Genomic DNA, 21096 nt, shown 5'->3' with positions numbered 1-21096 from the left:
TACCAGCTCTGGAAAGAACACGGCTTCACAAACAAGTGCAAACTGTTCATAGGGAGTGAAGGTGACACCCGGTAGGAACCGGAAGCTGTTTTTTTTTTTTTTACAATTTTCTTTTTTTAATTGAGGTCTAGTCAGTTTACAGTGTTGCATCTATTTCTGGTGTACAGCATAATGTTTCAGTCATACATATACATACATATATTCCTTTTCATATTATTTTTCATTGTAGGTTGTTACAAGGTATTGAATATAGCTCCTTGTGCTAAATAGTAGGACCTTGTTGTTTGTCTGTTTTATATATAGTAGTTAGTGTCTGCTGATCCCAAACTCCTAATTTACCCCTTCCCACCCCTTTCCCCCAATAACCATAAGTTTGTTCTCTATGTCTCTGAGTCTGTTTCTGTTTTGTAAATGGGTTCATTTGTCATAAGCTAAGTTTTGATGTCTGAATGTTTGGGTGTAGACCTAACAAACTTTCCATAATTGGAAGTGACTAAAATGAATGATCTCACCAAGTGTCCGTATTTAAGTTGTGTATCATTTGCTAAGAGTGCACTAGAGGAAAACAGAGATTGTATTTGGTCAGGGCTGGCAAAGAGCTCTCGACTGATACTTGGTCCTGGTACGTGGACACTTTGATTCCTGGGGCACACAGGCCTCTGTACCTTCAGACCACTTGGGAGAACACAGACCTGCCTTTCTGCATTGATGCGCAGCAGGAGGACAGTTTTTATCTATTACCAGGGTAAGTGGCCCTAACTGTGGGCATAATTGGTTATGTGATTATTTTCCAAAGGTCCTTCACGAGTGAAGCTTTACTCTGTTGCTGGACAAGGAAACGGTTGAAGTCCTCCAACCACCTTGCCCAGTACACTTTTAAATAATGCATTTAATCAAATCAGCTTTTCCCTTGGAAACAGAATAAGAAGAAGCAGAGGACTGTGAGCACTGATCTTCTTCCTCTGTTCTGAGGACAGGTTCTTGCCCATAAATTAAAAATACTTGTACATAAATTTTAAAAACTACTTGTACATCAATTTAAAAAAAATATATATATATATATAAAATATTCTTGACAATTAGCTTGTTATCCAAGCCTGGTGGCTCTCTGAGAAGTTGGTTTTAAAAATTACTTCGAGCATAAAGCACTCTAATATAATGACGGTCCTCCTGAATTGTTTTTAATGATTCTCACTGAGTTTTCAGGGCTGTGACATGTTTGATGATTTTCATCAGACCTTCTCTTTCTCTAAGTATGTTGGCTGCACATTATGGGAGATGCATGCTGGTCTCAGGCACCAAAGGATGTGTGATTGACTATCACCCAAAACTAGAAACGGTCTCACTTAATTACAAGAATAGCTTAGAGTTTACTGCTGTCTAGCTGTCGCTTTTTAAGTATTTTTTTAAAATAACACTTTAAAAATAACTGCTCATATTTTGTGTTTTTCAACTTGAGGAAGGTAGCTACTTCTTACTGAGAATCTGTAACATTTTGACAGTTTCTGCTGGAGACCATGTGTTTCGAAATTGCCTGAGTATGAGGTGGGGTCTTTGGAGAGCTATAGAAGTGTTTGGTTTTGAGTGCCTTCAGATGCTAAGAAACGCTGAAGCAGGTGGGGGAGACAGGCCCTGAGGAAGCACACTTCTGTGGTACCTCTGTTGGGTACAGAAAGCAGACCATTATTTTTATTTGATGGGTGTCATTTTTTCACTTGAGTGTATTTTCTTTAGAATTAATATATTTGCATCCAAGTTCAAACATGGGAGTCCCCATTTAAATGACTAAAGTAAAACTAGTACTTTGAGAAAGTAGACACGACTTCTGGAGAACTGTTTAAAATACGTGGGTCGTACTTACGTGGATTGCACTGTATAGTCTGTATGCAAAATAGGCTGGTTTGTCTCGGACACAGAGAACTAAGAAAAATCAGAGAGAAGAAGAAAGTTGGAGAGTGCCAGTACCTGTTTTCTTCAAAATCTGAGAAACAGGACACTTTTTTTTTCCGGTTACAATCCTGGAGGAGTGGTATTCTGTGAGTTGTTCGTGGGAGCCCTTACTGTACGTTGAATCAAAATGTCCACACTTAGAACAGTGGTAAGAGCATAACTCGTATCAAAATACAAAGCAACCACATTGTAAGGATTCGGTCAGGTTTTCACAGTCCAGCTCTGCCTCTCGGAACTCTCAGCTCCTTTCTGCAGCCCAGTGAAGGTGTCCTCTTCCTCTGAAAACTAAAAGGAGCTTCAAAGGGACCAGGTTACCACCACTATCATAGATTATCTTGGACTTCAATGTGTCTTAGTCCCGGGCAAATGTGTGTCTTCCCAGACAGTGTTTTTAGTCCCTTGTGGACTTGTGAGTAGACCTGAGGTCTCCCAAGGAGAAACTGCATGGACCATAAGCGGTCTGGCCCATGTCAGAAGTCATCTAATCCAACCACCACGGCGTTAGGACGGCTCGAGCCCGGTCGAGGGTTGATGGGGTTAGTTGGTGACTGGGGACATCCAGTGTTTATCGAGTAAGTACGTGAGTTAGTAAGTAATGTTTGCGAGGCTGGAACTTCCAGGCAGAACACAATCATCACGACAGTGATGTCCCTGCAGTGCAGAGGATGCCGGAGGAGGTGGGACCATGTCTGTGTGGTGGGATCTGTAGGTGGCGTGAGCCCCAAAGGCACCTCGAGGCCCCCTGAGGACATGGACTGGCCCCCGTGTTTGTTGTTGTTTCCCCTGTTCCATTTCAGTGACCCAAACAGCAGGTCCGTGGGAAACGTTTCCTGAATGAACAAGTGAGCAAGCGGATGGAAGTGCTCTGGTATTTCTGACGTCCAGCTCTCCTCTCTCTTGCCCACTGCCCTGTCCGTGGCCCTGGTCTGCACAGAAGGGGCTGTCTCGAGAGTCAGACGGTGTGGGTTCTCCTCGTATCTCGGCTGCCAACTAGTTTTGTACATTATTTTAGGGAGTTCACAGAGACCACCAAACCCTCTTTATGGAACCCTGGGTTAGAACTCCTTCAGGAGCTAAAGGACAGGTACTCTCATCTTGCCGCCTGCCCACATCTGTCCATGCTGTTTAAAGGATGGAAAGCCGCAATATTCATGTACGCAAAAAATACATGAGTGTTCTTAATCCGGGCGAAGTGAAGGCTACTCTGGGGAGACAGCACAAAGAGCCTGAGTCTACAGCCCCCGCAAGGCGTGCGGTCAGCCCCAGCATGAGGCGGAGCTTGGCACTGGATTTGTGGACCGCAGCCCCTGCCTTCCCTGCTTTGGAGGGTCCATCTTCCCACTTAGGAAGGATGGGAGGTTTGCCTTTCTCACAATAGCCTGCTGAAATCACTGCTAAGTAACAACGCAGTAAGTTTTTTACGGTAGGACTCACCCCTGCAGGCAAGTTTATTGAAGACGGTGACCAAAAACTTTTTGTCTTGGAGAAAAGGAAGCCGTATTGTTAGCATGTATCTGCTCTTTGACAGGGGAATGGAAGCTGGTAGATATAAATGAATTTAAAGGTGTGAGATCCCAACGACCTGAGAATTCTAGGTTTCCTAGTATGAAAGTTGGACCAGCTGTTAAAGGGCATTAGTTCAGGAAATTTATCAGCCTCCCAGTTGAGTGTAGTTGATGTATTTGTTCCTCTACAGAGTTAACATCCCTTCTAAATAATTAAATTCAGGGGAGTTTTGAGTGACTCAAGAGCTTATGCTTGCATCTCTAATTCAGTCAGCGCTAATCAATGTGTGTTCTGCCAAATAAATTACTACTTACCAATTGCCACCAGCAGCTCTTGAAAGTAGCCGTCATAACATTCATTTATAGCATCTACTATGTCTTGCCCAGAAATATTTTGAAATTCCTGGAAAACTTCAACAAATTGATATCAAAGGAGATTTTATAAGTAATATGAATTTAAAATACAAACATTGATTAGATTGTTCATACACGGTAAGGCAGATAAGGTATGGGGGGGTTGGTTGGAGTAGGTCATCTTTTAAAAATTTCTACAGACTTTTGTGTGTGATATAGAGTAGAGGAAAACAAAGTATTTTTAAAAATAAGGGAAGCAGAAAGGTACAGCAGTTTGGGGAAAGTCAGACAAAGCACTTATAAGACCAATAAGGCAACTTCGTGTAAATCGCAACCTCAGCGATCATGACTTGGCTTTTAGGGCTGGTTGCACTGTGTTTGCCGTGTTCTTCCTAAGACAACGTACAGCACAGCCAGTGGGGAAATAGCTGACACAGGGGAGTCGCTCTCCATCAAAAACAGAGATGGCTTTAGACGGTTTAGTGTTTAAAGGTCGTATAAATCAATTATTGGAAAAATACAATTACAGGGAAACTTCATTCCTTAGCAGTGCTATTAGATGAGGCATGTGTGTATAAACACAACTCAAAGCAAGCACCTCTGAGATGACTGGCTTTCCTCTGTTTATACATAGAACCTCCTTTTTTCCCCATTACCTACTCGCTTGTTATGCTATACTCAGGGGGCAGTTGAAAGGGACCGAGGCAGTTACCCAGCCACAGCTGTTGGTAGCTCTTGGTGCACAGAATCACTTGCAGCAGCGTCTTGTGCTCCCCGGTCCTCTGCTGACAGGCTTCCCACAGCACCTGGAAGGGCGCACAGCGTGAGGTGGCGTCCCGCCGCCCCTCTGGACGAGGTCTGGCAGTCACTCGCAGAGCGGGTTCTGTTTACCACGGCGTCCTGGGCAGCCACGGCGGGGTCGGCATATCCTTCCTCCCTGGTTCCCTGTGAAACAAGCACAGGGTTCCCTCTATGAGAGTCTCTAGTTGACAACCACGTGGGACTGTCGGGGCAGAATCCTTTGAAGCAAACACCCTGAAAGTTCCTAAGAAGGTTCCATCAGCAGTCAGGTTAGCCTGTGTTTCTTGAATACTTCATGAAATATAGGTCTTTAAAAAGTGAGGGTACTTTGGGTTTTATTTTTTCTTTGCAGCCCAGGTCATCTTTTAAAGGCAGTGACAGGTTTTTCACTTTTCCAGCTCCCTATGCTGTACTGTCCACTGCCTGGCCAGGTGGGAGAGACGGGGTTTAACGTGGTTAGAGAGAGAGTGTAGGGAGAAAGTGTGGGTTAATATTCCCCCTCTGACTTGTAACATCAGATACATGCAACAGTGAAATAATCATAAAATCCAGATTTTAGGGGGTGAGAGTGTTTTTTACATTTATTTCATTCCTGCTTCTTTATCATATGAAGGACCAACATGGCCAAGTTGACTTAAGAGATGTCATTTCAAAGAGGAGAGAAGGAGGGCTCGCTCATGCAGGACCCTCAGGCCCCTGAGGCATGAGGACAAAGCTGGGAGAAAGAGGTGAGAGAGACATGATCAGACAGTTCATTTAGCCTTCCTTTTGGGTCAAGAGCTGGAGGAAATGCTTTTTAAAAACAAATTTGTTGAAAGAACCCTGAGAGCACAGTGGGCCCTCCTCCTGTTGTCTTTTTAGACTCTGGAAATGAGCTGTGACACAGCAAGACCGGCCGAGGGAGCGCTGAATAGCTGCCCTCCTGAGTCATCTCAGCCAGAAGCAGCACGCACGGCCCAGACTGTTGGGGTAACGAGGCTGCTGGCTGAGCAGCTGGTGGGGAGCTTGACAGACGGAGTTGTTCCTGACCACAGTGGGCAGACTCGGTCCAGCAGCTGAGGGCTATGTGATGGACCACGTTAGCTAGAATTGTGTGGGAGACACAGCTAGGATGTTAGGGTGCTTCTTCAGCTCCAGTGAGTCCACAGGTGAGGCCAGACCACGAGGTTACTTGGTTCTGACCAAAAGGAGGCAGATAAAGGACTACGAATTAACCAGCTGCACATTTGGCAGCCAACACGGTTGTCATTCCATGGCCAGGATGAGCAAGGGTGTAGAAAGTATCTTGATGCTCTGAGGACACTGACACACACACACACAGAGACACACACACACAGACACACACACACAGAGACACACACACACACACAGAGACACACACACACACACACACACACCCTGTCCCCCAAGGATCCCCCTAGAGAGGAGGAGAGGGGAGAGCCAGAAGTCTCACTGTTGACAATTCAGCTCAGCAGGCACATAAATGAGATCGGACATGTTCTCACGCTGACTGTTCCAGTGATTGTATTGGTTCGATTTTCTGTATTGGATTAACTATTAAGGGGTTTTTTTACCCCTGCTGCCCACGACCTGGAGACGCTTCCTGTCACCACCAGGGCTGGCCTTTGGGGCCAGTGGACATTCTAGCGGCTTTCCTGCTGATTCAGCCCCCACACGGCCTGCTGCAGCCACCCCCCTCTCTAGTTTTTCCTCGTTGCGGCATCTCCTGCGAATATTTTAAAGCATCAGCTCACGTCACACCTTTCCGCAAAGCCCAGTGATGACCTCGCTCCCCAGCTCACACAGCGTGATAGCCAGGTCCTCATGATGGCTGCAGATTCCACCTAATTGCACCACCAGCTACTCTCCCACCCTCGTCTACCTGTACTGAGCATGGGCCCCCACAGGCCCAGCCGCTGGCCCCTCGCCTTGCACTTTTTCTCTAGCTCATCCCTTGGCTGGAAGGCCCTGCCACACCTGCTCATTTGCTGACTCACTGCTTAATCACATCCCTGCTTAAGTCTCTTCTCAGTGGGATTTGTCCTGAGCAGCCTGTATGCCGTTGTAACTGACCCATGAGGCCCAGACCAAGACCTCCTGACCCCGCGCCTGCCCTGCCGTACCCTCCGTCACCTTGTAGCATTCTCTGCCATGCACCTTTATTAGATTCCTCCTCAGTTGTTCATGTCCCCCCGCTAGAATGCAGGCTTCTTAAGACTGGGGCCGTTGTCTCTTCTGATGACTCCCAGTCATCCAGAACTGCCCTTGGCATGTTGTCACCTTTGGATAAACGCCCACTGAATCAAAACTAAATGAAGGAAAGTTAAAGAAGGAATTTTCAGATGGTAAGTTTAGATGTAAGTTTTAGGTCGTAACTTTAAAGATGAGTTAGTAGAAACAGGAAGATTTTCTGGATCATTGAATTTTTAGTGATTTCCAGTCAAGCTATATAGCTCAGTCAACATGTACCCCTGCAGAGTTTGTGAGATATTTAAGAATTTTCTGCAGTTCTGTGTATCGGAAATTTTGGGGAAAGATAGGCTTTTTGGATGTTTAACGTGAAATACTGCCCATCTCTACTTTTTTGTGCTGTTAATTGCCAAAAGCACTTGGAGCAGACCAGTAAATTGTAAAAAAAATGTGAATCGGTTAACTTGTGATTTTGTTTTCTCCACCAAGGCAGGGTCAGGCTGATCTCGTCATGTGAAAACCCTAAGACAGCGGCATGGTCTGTGTAACTGATGTGAATTCTGGAGAAATGGCACAGATGAGAGTTTGTGTCTGGGGCAAAATGAAAATATGAATGGAATAATTAATGGAATTAAGATGCATCTGAAACCATGTGGAGCAGATAAAGTGACTACGGATGACCCCTGCGGGTGGACAGACAGAAGGCTGTGACACTCGGAGGCCTCACTGCCTAAATCTAGGACGGTCAGAGGGAGACTCCTGACAGCCAGGCGGGGACAGTCTCTGTCGTTTCTATGAGAACACTTGTCATCCCCAGTGTGGTCTGCACACACAGGATTAATTAATCTCTAAGTGACAGACTTCTCCTTAATGGACAGACAATGTGATCTCCTGTGAATCTGGTTGAATAAAAGCCCACAGGAAGTGTGGTTTGACTGCGGGCCTTAGTTTTCAAGAATGCATTCCAGTTCACTCATTTTCTCATTAGAAATAGCTCTGTTGGAAAACACTTTATAGATTAAGTAAAACCTCCTCTTTCCTGGAAAATATGACTAATTTAAACACTTCACATTTCATAAATACCCTAAAGCTTCCAATCCTCTCAGCCTCTGTGAATTCACAAAAAGAGGTGTGTCTGAACGTTCATGATGACAAAAAGAAGAAAGCTGGGGACAGTCTTTCCTTTGATTCTGAAAGAAGATGCAGAGGGGGGAGGAGGAGGATGTGAGTATAACTATGTACTGGGGGGGAACTGACAGAGAAATGGTCCACATCCCTGAATTTACAGAGTAAATCTCTGGAATCTCGAGAAAGCTGAATGATAACCCCAAGGACATACAAGTGACATATGACAGAGCCAAGAGGAAAAGATTTAAGGACATATACCTGTTTGTTTTACAGAGTATCTGTCTACATCTATCTATGTATCTATCTACCTACCTACCTACCTTCTGTCTGTCTGTCTGTCTGTCTATCTGTGTGTCTTCTTTCTATCTGTCATGTATCATCTGTTACCTATCACCGAGCCGTCATCTATAGGGAGGGACTAGGGCAGAGAGAAGAAGGATCTCAAAGAGAGGGTAGACTTGGGTGCCCGGCAGCACAGTGCCCTCAGTTATCTGATTGGAACCATCAACTCTAAAGTTTCACAACCCTGTAGTAAGGAATTCCACTTCCTTTTTTTGAGATTTCTGGACAGATTCTCTGAAATGGTGCACACCACAGGTAGTAGTCTGGAGAAGTGATGGACCTCTTCAGTTCCCTAATTCACTTTACATCTTTTTCCAGTCTTCTAAATTCACTGATCCAGATCCTAAACCAGCAGTTCTAAAATGAAGAGCCATTAATGCAGAAGTCAGAAGTCAGTGGGAAATCTTCAAAATATTTAATATCTATGAGAAATTATACATTGTACCAAGCATTATATGGAACTTCTGATCTTCAAAAAAGATTATTATCAAAGGAGATTATACTAAGATATGTTCTTATAAGTTTACTTCCATTTTCTTTTACGGGTTAAATAATTTCTATGAAATATGTACTATTTTATACTCAGAAAGTGTGTTTTATATTTTAAGGGAAATATGCTGTGAAATCTTATAAATACATGATCTTTAAGTAAACTTTGTTAATTTCCTCGGCTCCTTATAAAGTCTAGATCTCTGTCCACCCTCATTTCTGGTGTTCTGTGTTGAAAGGGCAGCTTCACGGCACTGAAAAGCTATTTCAGGTTAAACACACACATGCACAAACATGCACATACTTAACACACAACTCCAGAAATTGAACTTAAGAAGTAACACTTTATCCTGTAAAGTCATGATCAAAATTAGGTAAAATCCAGTGATAAAACAAGTTGTTGTGTATTATTTTAAAATAATGTATGTCTATACAGATGACATTATCTATACAAATACACACCCTCCCATATACAATCTATCAAAAGTAAAGCATTATGGTCTAACTTCAGGAAAAAGGAACTGCAGTTGTAAGACTGATTGCTCTATTACATCAGGGGAAGATATTGTTCATGGATTTTTTTCTCCTTGTGATTTATTTTTTCCCATGTTTAATTTTCAGAGCTATGCTTTTCCCTAAAATATAAGAATGTCTGCTGTGTAAAAATGCACTGTGATCCTGATTCTAGGTGTCAGTTAGTTTTAGGTGGTTTGTAGCTCAGCGTTAAAGAGGTGCAGGGATTCTGAGAGGCTCTTTGAGTGCTGATCATTGGCTTTTTACCAAATGGAAGGAGAAGGGAGTGGAACCCAGTGGGGCTGGAGGTGACTGTACCAGGCTGATTTCACCATAGCCTCTCCTCCAGCAGACCTGGGATGTTGGGAGCCATGCAGCCTGCCTGAGCTGCGCAGGGAGGGGCAGCCCTGGGCTCCCTGGGGAGGCTGACTCTGAGATGGAGAACAGCAGGCATATTGCACCTAGGTGGGGGGAGAAACGAAGCCGAATTCGGTAGAAGGGGAGGCTGGACTGTGATGTCGTCCCAGTGAAATGCAAACTAGTCCTCGCAAAATATGCTTTTTGTCCTATTAGAAAACTTACATTTTCTTCAATCAATTGAAATAAGTTACTGTTTAGATACGAAGGAAATAAATACTTGTTTGATATTAAGATGCAGCACATGGATTTGTAATGGGGCTGTTGGCTTTCCTCTGAAGTTTTCTGTATTTTTTCCTGACCTGAATGTTCCCTTGTTTTCTTTTGTTCTATAACTTTAGCTGGTGCATCAAGAATTCCATCCACTGCTCTCCCTGCGGGAAGACGGCCAGTCAGACCGTCAGAGTGACGACAGAGGGCTGTTGCAGCTTTCCTCACCAAAACTCAGGCCCCTCCTCCTGCCAAGTGCTCTCCCTATTTCCTCCATCACTTCCGAAGATACTGAAGGTGCGTCAAGTTGACCTGATCAATGCAAATTCAAGGAGAAGAACGGAATGGTAGCAATAAAGATATCATAAGAAGGGAAAGCTAGTTTTATCTTTAATAAATTAGATTCTCTTAATGTAAAGCCATAAGGGAGGCTCCTGGCTTCCCGTGTCTTATACTTTCATCTGTAACTCTGACTGCTTAGCTGCGGTCCGGGGGTCTAGGGTCCTGGGGTCTGGGGTCCTGGGATCCGGGGTCCTGGGGTCTGGGGTCCGGGGTCCTGGGGTCCCGGAATCCCAGGGTCCTGGGGTTTGGGATTTGGGGTCCTGGGGCCTTAGAGATGCTTTTCTCACTCTGCCAACTGCAGCTGTAATGTTTTAAGTCTTAACTCCCTCTTGCTGTATAGTGATTTATGTGCTTGTCTCGAATTGGAATCATTTTACTGATAGCAGATTGTTTTGAGAGCAGAGATGGTGTCTTATATTTGCTTGTCTGTATTCAGCCCTCGTTTCTGTCATAGTGCCTTGAATGTAGCTGGCGTTCAGTAATTGTTAGTGTATGGAATTTACTGTTGAACTGGAGTAAAGTGGAGTTTTCTGCCCTGTGTTGTGAAAAAGAAGTATAGCTATTTTTAAATGGTGCAAAATTGGTGTAAATTCTGGAATTCCCTACCTGGACCAAGTTCACGAGCGTGTCTCTGAAGTGTCCTGAGGTCTCTGAGTAAATGTCCTCTTGAAGGTCACTGCTGTATTCTGGGGAAGAAAACGGCCATGTTGAAGGGATGATTTATTGCAGACCCACATCCCAGCGCGCCGGAAAAAGTCAGTGCTGCGTCCCCATTGTGCGAGCACAGTGAGGAGATACAGCCAATCTGCTGACATTTCCTTGTCTTTTACTGTCAGTGGTTCCTGAGGGGACGGTATAGCTCAAGTGGTGGAGCACATGCTTAACATGAGTGAGGTCCTGGGTTCAATCCCCAGTAAATACATAAATAAACCTAATTACCCCCACCACACACACAAAAACCCAAAAACTGTAATGAGAGACAAGGAAATGAAAACAAAAAACAGTCCACCCAAGAAATCTGACACCTAAAGGGTAACACAGGCCCTGGTCTCTTTTCTTTAAAAAAATTCTATCTTTATTCCAAAATGGAAAAACCTTGAGAATCATTTGACATTCTGTAATTGTTAAAATTCAGAATTACGCATTCTTTTCCTTGGACTGCTGCTCAGCCCTGCACTTTCCCAAGTCTTAGTGTCATCTTAACAGATTCCGTGAAGGGTCCTTTACTCTCCTTGGGAAAGTCTTGTTTTTGTTTGAGTTCAGTCGAGCTGATTGTCTGGAATGTTTTCTTGATATTCAGTGGTCACGTACGATGCAGTGGAACTTAAGGGATTAAACCTTTTTTGAAAATGGAAATAGTTAACCTTTCTACTTCCCAGCTGTTAAACGTCTGATTTTGAGGCAGGGCACAGTCACTGTAAGGTTTACCTGAAGGGAAGTTGCTGCCCATCTTTGTGGAATTTGCTGAGCCAGCACCACACTTGGCTTCATTCTGTCTGTAGACCTGGTCCCTCTGGGGTAAGAGATAAGCTGTCCCTCAGCCGTTGTGCTGGGCACTTGCTGTCCTAGTGAAACACTCACCGCCTAGAAACCTTTCCTGGAAAGTTCCCTTAACTTGCCTGTCTAGGCAGTGGTTTCACTTGAGTCCCCTAATCATCCGCTTTACTTAGTGACCTAGCTGGTCTGGAGTGAGTGATATTTCACACACACATGTCTTAGAAAGTTCTTTAAAATACATAAACTGGGATATTTTGTGTGTTATTTGAAAAATACAAAGTTTATCTGTGGATAAAACATATGAACACGTGTATTTCCTTACGCATATAGTAGGCTTCTCGCATCTGGAAGATTTCTCCGTTTGTTCTTGAAGCCAGTATATCAATGAGGCAGTTCTCCTCTGTGCCTGCGCCCTAGGAAGACAGCAAGAGGAGTGTCATGGCATCTGGGCTGGGGGTGACGGTGCCCCCAGCAGTGAAGGGGTACCGCACCCCTGGTGTTCTGAGAGAAGGTGGAGGAAAAGGTATTAACACAAATATTTACCTATAAATATTTCTGAATAATGTGGGAAAAGATGTTTAAACAATGCTCATGACACTGACTTACGGATTTTTTTCCTGCCAGGATATCAGTTCTTGGAAAAGCTGGAATTTGATTTTGGGTCTCCTGATTTCCCAGGCATGGTTCAGAGACCTCTCCCCGCCTCTCCCCAGCTGTGGAATTTCATACCATTTGCCTACATATTTGGACCGGGAACTTTCTATGGTTCTTCCTGCCATAGGCACATACTCTTCTCCGATAGTGATTTTAAAAACAATAGAGCTTTTTCAGAAAGCTTCAGAAATCCTTACCGTTCGATGAGACACTGGTAAAATTAAAGTCTCATCTAAACAGTAACATGACTTTCTTCTTCTAGTTTTTAGTCACATAATTTTGCAAGATGTAGGGATTGACGTATGCAACTTAAAAAAATGATTAGTTGACATTCATTTGACTTGTATACAATGCCAACTCTGATCCACAACTGTGATGGCCAGAATCCAGGTTCCCTAAATTTTTTGCCTTTCCCTTTTCTTGTCACACGTTGTTCACAGACTGGTAATCTGGTCATTGGCAGACAACGCAGTGGAACGATTTCAATAGCTCTGCAGGTGTTTAATGTCAGCATTTGGAAAGATGGAAAAAGCCTCTTGTCCCTCAGCCCTCGCCAACAAATCTCTAACAAATCTGCAGTCCATTTATTTCATGGAAATGAATTTCTGGTAAGAAAGAATTATTCTAATCCTTCAGAAGTAAAATTGTGTTACCTTTGAGCAGTAGTTTTTGTAAAGGGTGCCATCTTAGGGTGGCAGAGATAAACAGAGATGTCACCTGTACTTTGTCTCTGACTCAGTATTACCAACTCAGTCCTTAATGAGCCCAGTGTGTGTGCAATGATGTGAAGAGATTCACATGACTGACAACATTTCTCCCCTTGTGTTTGAAGCCCTCCTGGAGAGACAGATCTGCATAAATAATAATAAATAAGGAAGCTTACCTGCTCTTTCCTTCTGGGAGCCCAGAGTGGGTCTGAGTTTGTGCAGCAGGAGAACCAGCAGTTCCCACCCTGGACCCTGGAGGCCCCTTTCCTGACAACCACCCCCACCCCCAGCATTTTCTTCATTTCTTCTTTGCTCAGATCTCCCCTCCCCTCCGTGATCAAAGGTAGCACCATCACAGGGCAGGTCCCGCTCTACTGAGACATCAGCCTGCACCTGTTGCAGGTGTATTTTTGCATCTGACCTCTACCTTCATGGCGTGCCAGAGCTCGTGGGCATCATAGGACGGTGGGGGGTACATGAGGCCGACCATGACGTCCTTGAAGTGACCTGAAAGCTTCTCCTTCAGGTCACCAAGCAGATCCTGTGGAGAGAAAAACGAATACTTTCATTACATCACTTACCAATTTTGCAAGAGAAATGGGCTAATTGCACAAAGTTTTCTGGTAAGATTTCCTTTTCTGTGTCATTTTGCACAGTAGCAAGTCTGGTTTTGTTCACACATGTACACGTGGATCACACAAGAGGATGGACGTGAGATTTGCTCACATCTCTGCATGAGACGTCATCTGTATGGACTCTAGTCATACAGACATAGAACTAATTCCCACAATCCCAGCCCAGGCCCTCTTCTGCTCTCATTGTGAAAATAAATAAAAGTTAAACCCTGAAAGCATTTGAGTTGGGAATTCTTAGTTTCCTTGTGTGGAATTAATGAAGCATTAGTCCTCAAAGAAAGTATGCATCTTATTTTATTTTATCATTGTGGCAGTGCTTTTAGCAAAGACTTCCTGGCTACACTGCTGCCAAAAAGCTTCTATAAGTGAATTAAGTCATCTTAGAACTTTCTTCAAAGAGTCACATTAATGCATTTAGTGAAAATATTGAAAGTTAAACACCTAAAAAGAAAAAGAAGCATGCTGGATTTTAGTCCTTGAAATACACATGTAAAAGCAGGCTAAACATGCTAAATTTAGTTTTTGTAGGGTTACAGAGGTATCTGAAAGATGTTTAAAATTTACCATTTCTCGTCAAATGTATAGAGTACACTTTTTTTTTAACATTTTTTATTGATTTATAATCAGTTTACAATGTTGTGTCAAATTCCAGTGTTCAGCACAATTTTTCAGTTTTACATGAACATATATATATGTATATATTCATTGTCACATTTTTTTCTCTGTGAGCTACCATAAGATCTTGTATATATTTCCCTGTGTTATACAGTATAATCTTGTTTATCTATTCTACAATTTTGAAATCCCAGTCTATCTCTTCCCACCCCCCGCCCCCTTGGCAACCACAAGTTTGTATTCTATGTCTGTGAGTCTATTTCTGTTTTGTATTTATGCTTTTTTTTTTTTTCGATTCCACATATGAGTGATCTCATACGGTATTTTTCTTTCTCTTTCTGGCTTACTTCACTTAGAATGACATTCTCCAGGAGCATCCATGTTGCTGCAAATGGCGTTATGTTGTTGGTTTTTATGGCTGATTAGTATTCCATTGTATAAATATACCACCTCTTGTTTATCCAGTCATCTGTTGATGGACATTTAGGCTGTTTCCATGTCTTGGTTATTGTAAATAATGCTGCTATGAATATTGGGGTGCAGGTGTCATCCTGAAGTAGGGTTCCTTCTGGATATATGCCCAGGAGCGGGATTCCTGGGTCATACGGTAAGTCTATTCCTAGTCTTTTGAGGAATCTCCATACTGTTTTCCACAGTGGCTGCACCAAACTGCATTCCCACCAGCAGTGTAAGAGGGTTCCCTTTTCTCGACAACCTCTCCAGCATTTGTCATTTGTGGATTTTTGAATGATGGCCATTCTGACTGGTGTGAGGTGATATCTCATTGTAGTTCTGATTTGCATTTCTCTGATAATTAGTGATATTGAGCATTTTTTCGTGTGCCTATTGATCATTTGTATGTCTTCCTTGGAGAATTGCTTGTTTAGGTCTTCTGCCCATTTTTGGATTGGGTTGTTTATTTTTTCTTGTTAAGTTGTATGAGCTGCTTATATATTCTGGAGATTAAGCCTTTGTTGGTTTCATTTGCAAAAATTTCTCCCATTCCATAGGTTGTCTTTTTGTTTTACTTATGGTTTCCTTTGCTGTGCAGAAGCTTGTAAGTTTCATTAGGTCTCATTTGTTTATTCTTGCTTTTATTTCTATTGCTTGAGTAGACTGTTCTAGGAGAACATTTTTGAGATGTATGTCAGATAATATTTTGCCAATATTTTCCTCTAGGAGGTTTATTGCATCTTGTCTTATGTTGAAGTCTTTGATCCATTTTGAGTTTATTTTTGTGTATGGTGTAAGGGGGTGTTCTAGCTTCATTGTTTTACATGCTGCTGTCCAGTTTTCCCAACACCATTTGCTGAAGAGACTGGAGTACACTCAGTTTTGCTTAAAAATATGCAATGTTTTATTTCTGAAGTGGTTCTGTAATGTAATTCAAGTGAAAGATGCCAGTAAAAACAAAATAGTCCCAATTTTCATTTCATTTAGTATCATCTGACAGCTCCTTTCCTAGACTGTGGGTTTTCTTTTTTAGCAGATGCAAGCATTCATCCATGAAGTGGCAGCTGGTGACACAGAGAATCTGGAATTTTTGCCAGGTCAAGGCAGTTCATTTAATGAGTGGTTAATAGATGTCCAGAGTCGTGCAGATGCATCCAGTGTGTACAGGAAGCACATGGTCTTCTCTTCCTGGAGCTCGTGTTCCAGTTGCTTCCCTCCTCATTCACCACTGACCATTCCTGTTTCCTTTACCGCAGAGTCCTGGAGCTGCTATGACAAGACAGAGGCTCTTCCGGGCTTGGGGCAATTGCACCAATAAAGCAGACACAGACCCTTGAGCTGCGTTCTCCTGCACAGGTGAGTCAGTACCTCTTTTTGGACGCAAGGTGGCAATGATTCAACAGGTATTCTGCTGTTTCCCAGACCTGGTGGTGAGTGCTGGAGGAAAACAACACAAGATCTATGTTTTCAGGATTCCCATCTCATAGATCCCGGACGTAACCTCAGTGAAAACATGAGCCAGTGCTTTCTAAGGATTTGAATGCCATTTTTTGCAGTATAATATCTTAAAGCAGTAGTTCAAGAGGGTTAGAAGGATTCAGATAAGAGACCAGAATGGACATAGAGGATTAGGTACTTGGGACGTGGTCGGACAAGGAAGGACATACAGTCTTGTGATGGGCATTCAGAAGCTATTCATGATGGTTAATTTCTGTGTCAATGGCTGGGTCAAGTACCCAGACACTTGGTCAAACATTCTTCTAAATATTTCTGTGAAGGTATTTTTTTTGGATGATTAACCCTGAGTAAAGCAAACTACCCTCCCCAATATAGGTGGGCCTCATCCAAACAGCTGAAGACTTTATTAGGCAAAAACTTTCCCTCCAGAATTCTGCCAGCAGATGGCCCTTGGAACCTCTCTGAGTCTCCAAACTGTGGCCTACTTGTGGATTTGGGCTTGTCAGTCTCCAAAATCTGTGATTAATTCCTCAAAATCTCTCTCTCTGGCTAGACACGCATTGACATTCTTGCCAACAGTGAGGACCTTGCGGAGTTGGAACAGCACGTGACTGAGACGTTTTCTTCATTAAGGCATGTCATGCACCTCTCTGTGAATTTATCCTTTTGCTACAACAAAACTAACTTCAAACTAATAATAAAAATACATCGGATGAATCCCAAATATTTGGAAATTTAAAAATGCACTTCTATATGATTCAAATCTCAAAGAATAAATCACGAGGGATTTAAAAAATACTTTTAATTTAATGAGGGTGAAAATACAAGTCTCAAAATTTGTTGTGAGATGCAGCTACAAGCATTGCTTGAAGATACATTTTAGTTTAAATGTGTATATTAGAAGAGAAACATAAAAATCAATGGTATGATCTTCCACCTCAAAAAACTAGAATAAGAAGAGTAAATTAAATCCCAGTATAAGAAGGAAATGAGGGTGGTATGATCAGATATCAGTGAAATAGAAAATTGATCAAAACCTGATTTTCTGAGAAGATGAGTAATGTTAACAAAATTCTAATCAGACTGATGAGAAAAAAGAGAGAAAGCACAAAATAGCAATACTGGACACGAACATGACACACACAGCTCCTGCAGACCTCAAAGGGAGCACGTGTGCTGCCGAGTCTGAAACTCCAGCTGGAATGGCTCGATTCCGTGACAGATGCAAATTAGCAACCGAGAAGTAAACTCAAGCAGAATTTCAAACTCAACCTCAATTTCTTTATATTAATTTTAAAAATTGAATTCATAATTAACCTACCCTCTTTAACCTCTAGACCCAGATGGAATCACTTGATAAAATCTATGAAACATTTAAAGCAGAAGTAAAGTCAGTGTTACACACAATCTTGTAGAAGATAGCAGATGAAAGACCTCCATTTTTTTTATGTGGCTAGCATTGTCCTGACACCAAAAAAAAAAGAAAAAAAAACTTCACAAGCAAAGAAAATTGCATGTGGATGTCCCTTGTGAACACAGATGCCTATATGCCTATACATATATATATATGTATATATATTTTTCAAATATCTGTAAATCAAATCCATCAATACTTAAAATTTGTTAAAAAGAATGGCACATAATGACCAAGGAGGATTTATTGCAGGAATGCAAGCAGTTTACACTTGAAAAATCAATGTAATTCCTCATTTTAGTCTTAGGAGAGAAGATCCACCAGCTTTCTAGGACAAGCCCTGATGGTTTGGTATTTGCTCATCTCACTGGGCGGGGCCTGGGGGAGTGAGTACTGCAAGCTGACTTCCCTGTCACTGTTGGAGTCCTTCAACTATTCAGTGCTGTGTGAGCCAATTTGATGGATTTGGCCTCAACTTTTGTGGGTCGGAATACTTGGAGGGGCTTAGGGATTGGTGCAGTCATAGAAGAAAGATTGTCAGGAGTGAAGGGGGCACAGGATGAGGGGTGATGTTGGGAGACACTCTGTGTGGGTCTCACGTTTCTGAAGGTGATGCAGAGCGAGGCGCCAACAGCATGTTTCCCAGGACGTCTGTCCAGTGACTAGTGTCAGAGGCAGGGCTGGTCCTCCACATGGGCACTGCCCTCTGCCCATGGTCTGTGTCACGTTTTCCACCTTGTGATTCTCTGCTGCAGAGCCACCCACTGCACGTGCAGGTCATCCAGTCATCTCTGCATCCACCTGTGGAGTTGAGGCTTGGAAAACAGGTGCAAAAGCTCTGACTCTCTGGCTGCCCCTGTCACTGAGTGGTAGACTGTCTTGTCTTTGCCCCGGAGTCTCCTGCTTTCCACAAGAACCACTGTCATAGTAGCTGTCTTGTAAGTGTATCAAAGTCTCACATCCTTCACGGCTCCTGACGCTGATGGTACAGCGTAGTATGAAATGAACCCATATATGTGGAGAAAACATTTTCACTCTATACGCAAGAAATGGTTAATGTCTAAATTATATTAAAAAAGAACCCTACAAATCAATAAGTGAATGACAAGGTACTGAAAGCAAAGTACACAAAGAATATAAAGGGTTATTTTCAAAGAAGAAGAAAATGAAATGTAAAACAATTACGAAAAGATGCTATGTATTACATTGTTACTATCATTCATCTGTTACTGGTGCTGGGGACATGATAATTTTACAAGCAAATGAATAAAGTAATTCTCTAATCAGCCACTTCCTAGGCGTGTTAGTACTTCAGGACTGACGTGCTCAGAAGTACCACAAGGAGATTTCATTGACTTTCATAAGATTAGTCAAAACCTAAGAAGCATTATAAGGATTTAAGGGAAATGGGAACCATTAGTTATTGCAGATGGGAGTGGTTTAGAGAGGGGTTTGAAGCCTGGTGAGCCCTGGCTTCAGCAGTAACTGATTTCCTTTCTCCTCCTTACCTCTGTCCCCGGTATAGATTGTATGTTATTTCAAGGAGAAATAATTGTTGAAGCTGTAACAGACACAGGGGCTTTCTGAAGTTATAAAACTTTGCGTGATTCAATAGAAAATCTTTTTGAAATTATAAATTATTTTTCCTGGTGGTTAAGTTCCCAGTTTCACCCAAAGGAGTATATTTAAGTCATTTTACATTTGAAAGGTAAGGTAGGTGGTTGTACCATTTTACATTATTTAATCCATGCTTATAAAATCGACCTGTGATAAACTATAGTTAATTTCAGCTGTTGACATGAACACACCATCCACCCCCTCACTTCAAAACAAGTGAGGACTGAAGAGAAGAGAAAAAGTCTTTTCCTGGTGCTAGCGACATGGCAGTTCCATGTCTCACTAGGTAAGGCGGTTCCTAGCCTGCCTCTCCTAGATGTGCTCGTGTTTCAAGGTCACGAATTTTAACCATGAAGCTGATAGGTAATAGGAAAAAAAAGTGTTATGAGAACAAAATGTATGAAGAGTTAGCTTGAACTTCTCAATGTTCACATCTCTTTACAGAGTACCGGCCGAGTCGGTCTGCTGGGCCCCTGTCACAGAGCTCCGCCAACCACAGAGCACTGCTGACCACAGAACACCAACCAGACAGCACCACCGACCAGAGAGCACCACCGACCAGAAAGCACCACTGACCAGAAAGCACCACTGACCACAGAGCACCACGGACCACAGAGAACCGTCGACCACAGAGCACCACTGAGCACAGAACACTGACCAGAGAGCACCACTGACCACAGAGCACTGCCAACCACAGAGCACCATGGACCACAGAGCACCGCCAACCACAGAGCACCACTGACTGCAGAACACCACAGACCTCAGAGCACCACGGATCAGAAAATACCACCAACCACAGAGCACCACCGACCACAGAGCACCATCGACCAGAGAGCACTGCCAACCACAGAGCACCACCAACCACAGAGCACCACCGACTGCAGAACACCACGGACCTCAGAGCACCACGGATTAGGAAATACCACCAACCACAGAGCACCGCCAACCAGAGCACCCAGACTGACTGGGATCTGAACAACAGAAACGTGGTTTCTCATAGCCTGGAACCAGGAGCCCGAGATCAGTTACTGGCAGGTGATTCCTAGTGAGGTATCTCTTCCGGGTAAAGAGGCCGCCCCCTACCTGTGTCCTCACGTGATCTCCTCTGTAAATACCCCCCTCCCCACCCTGAGCTCTCATCCTGTTCTTAGCAGGACCCTGGTCCTACTGGATCAGGGCCCCCTCTTGTGATCTCACTGAACTTTAATCCCTTCCATCAAGGCCCACCTCCAGACACAGTCCCACTGGGTGTTAGGGTGGTAACATGTACATCCTGGGGGACAGTTCAGCCTGCCACACCCAGCCCTGTGCCCACCCCAGTTGTGAGTGCTGGGACTGTGAGTGAACAGACCCCTCCCCTGTGGGGTCTGAGTTCTGGAGGAGGCGTGGGATTGAGTCATGGTTATCACCTGTGAGTGAATCATGTGAGCTGTGAGACGGCAGTGGCGTCAGGGAGAGAAGCAAGGGGAGTGGGTCCTGGAAGGAGCCCCGGGCAGGTGACACCTTGAACAGGGCAGTTGGATCCAGCCCCCCAGAGCTGACCCGGAACCAAGCCTGGCCGGTCACGCGGGGTCAGCAGAGCGGCCACTGCCCGGGTCAGCCTGGGGTTGCTCACTGTACAGCGGCCCACACTGAGGGGATGCTGGGAAGACGTGATTCAGGGTCAGATGGCCTCGTGCTGTGGGATTTGGGGCGCGTGGGCCTCGACGCTCCATCACGTAGCCAGCACCCAGGGCTTGATGAGCGGCAGCTGCTGGGGTGGCTCTGAGCTGGTCGTGCCTGCCCAGATGGGAGCTGAGGAGACG

General features: G+C 43.7%; 1 protein-coding gene and 1 long non-coding RNA gene across 5 annotated transcripts in view; one reads left to right on the top strand and one right to left on the bottom strand.

Moving 5' to 3' along the window:
• The window catches only part of ANXA10 (annexin A10), a 55949-nt gene that overhangs the window by 2727 nt on the left and 32126 nt on the right, over positions 1-21096 (bottom strand). For all 3 annotated transcript variants that reach the window (XM_032470902.1, XM_032470904.1, XM_032470903.1), the window contains 7 exons: positions 13527-13640; positions 12061-12151; positions 10848-10927; positions 4701-4754; positions 4522-4615; positions 3771-3866; positions 1862-1920 (listed from right to left, as the gene is read on the bottom strand). In XM_032470902.1, the coding sequence (XP_032326793.1) occupies positions 1862-1920; positions 3771-3866; positions 4522-4615; positions 4701-4754; positions 10848-10927; positions 12061-12151; positions 13527-13640 (588 nt within the window). The remainder of the gene's footprint in view (positions 1-1861; positions 1921-3770; positions 3867-4521; positions 4616-4700; positions 4755-10847; positions 10928-12060; positions 12152-13526; positions 13641-21096) is intronic.
• Positions 573-16152, top strand: LOC116660766. 2 transcript variants are annotated; one of them, XR_004316380.1, is made up of 3 exons: positions 573-745; positions 10031-10196; positions 16059-16152. It is a non-coding gene; the product is annotated as an uncharacterized LOC116660766 (long non-coding RNA). The 2 variants fall into 2 exon arrangements; XR_004316381.1 differs by lacking the exon at positions 16059-16152 and adding an exon at positions 12069-12148.

This window comes from Camelus ferus, chromosome 31 (assembly GCF_009834535.1).
Source record: "Camelus ferus isolate YT-003-E chromosome 31, BCGSAC_Cfer_1.0, whole genome shotgun sequence".
Classification (NCBI taxonomy): Eukaryota; Metazoa; Chordata; class Mammalia; order Artiodactyla; family Camelidae; genus Camelus; species Camelus ferus.
Note: the sequence above shows the minus strand (reverse complement) of the source record. Positions and strands in the feature narration are given on the sequence as shown.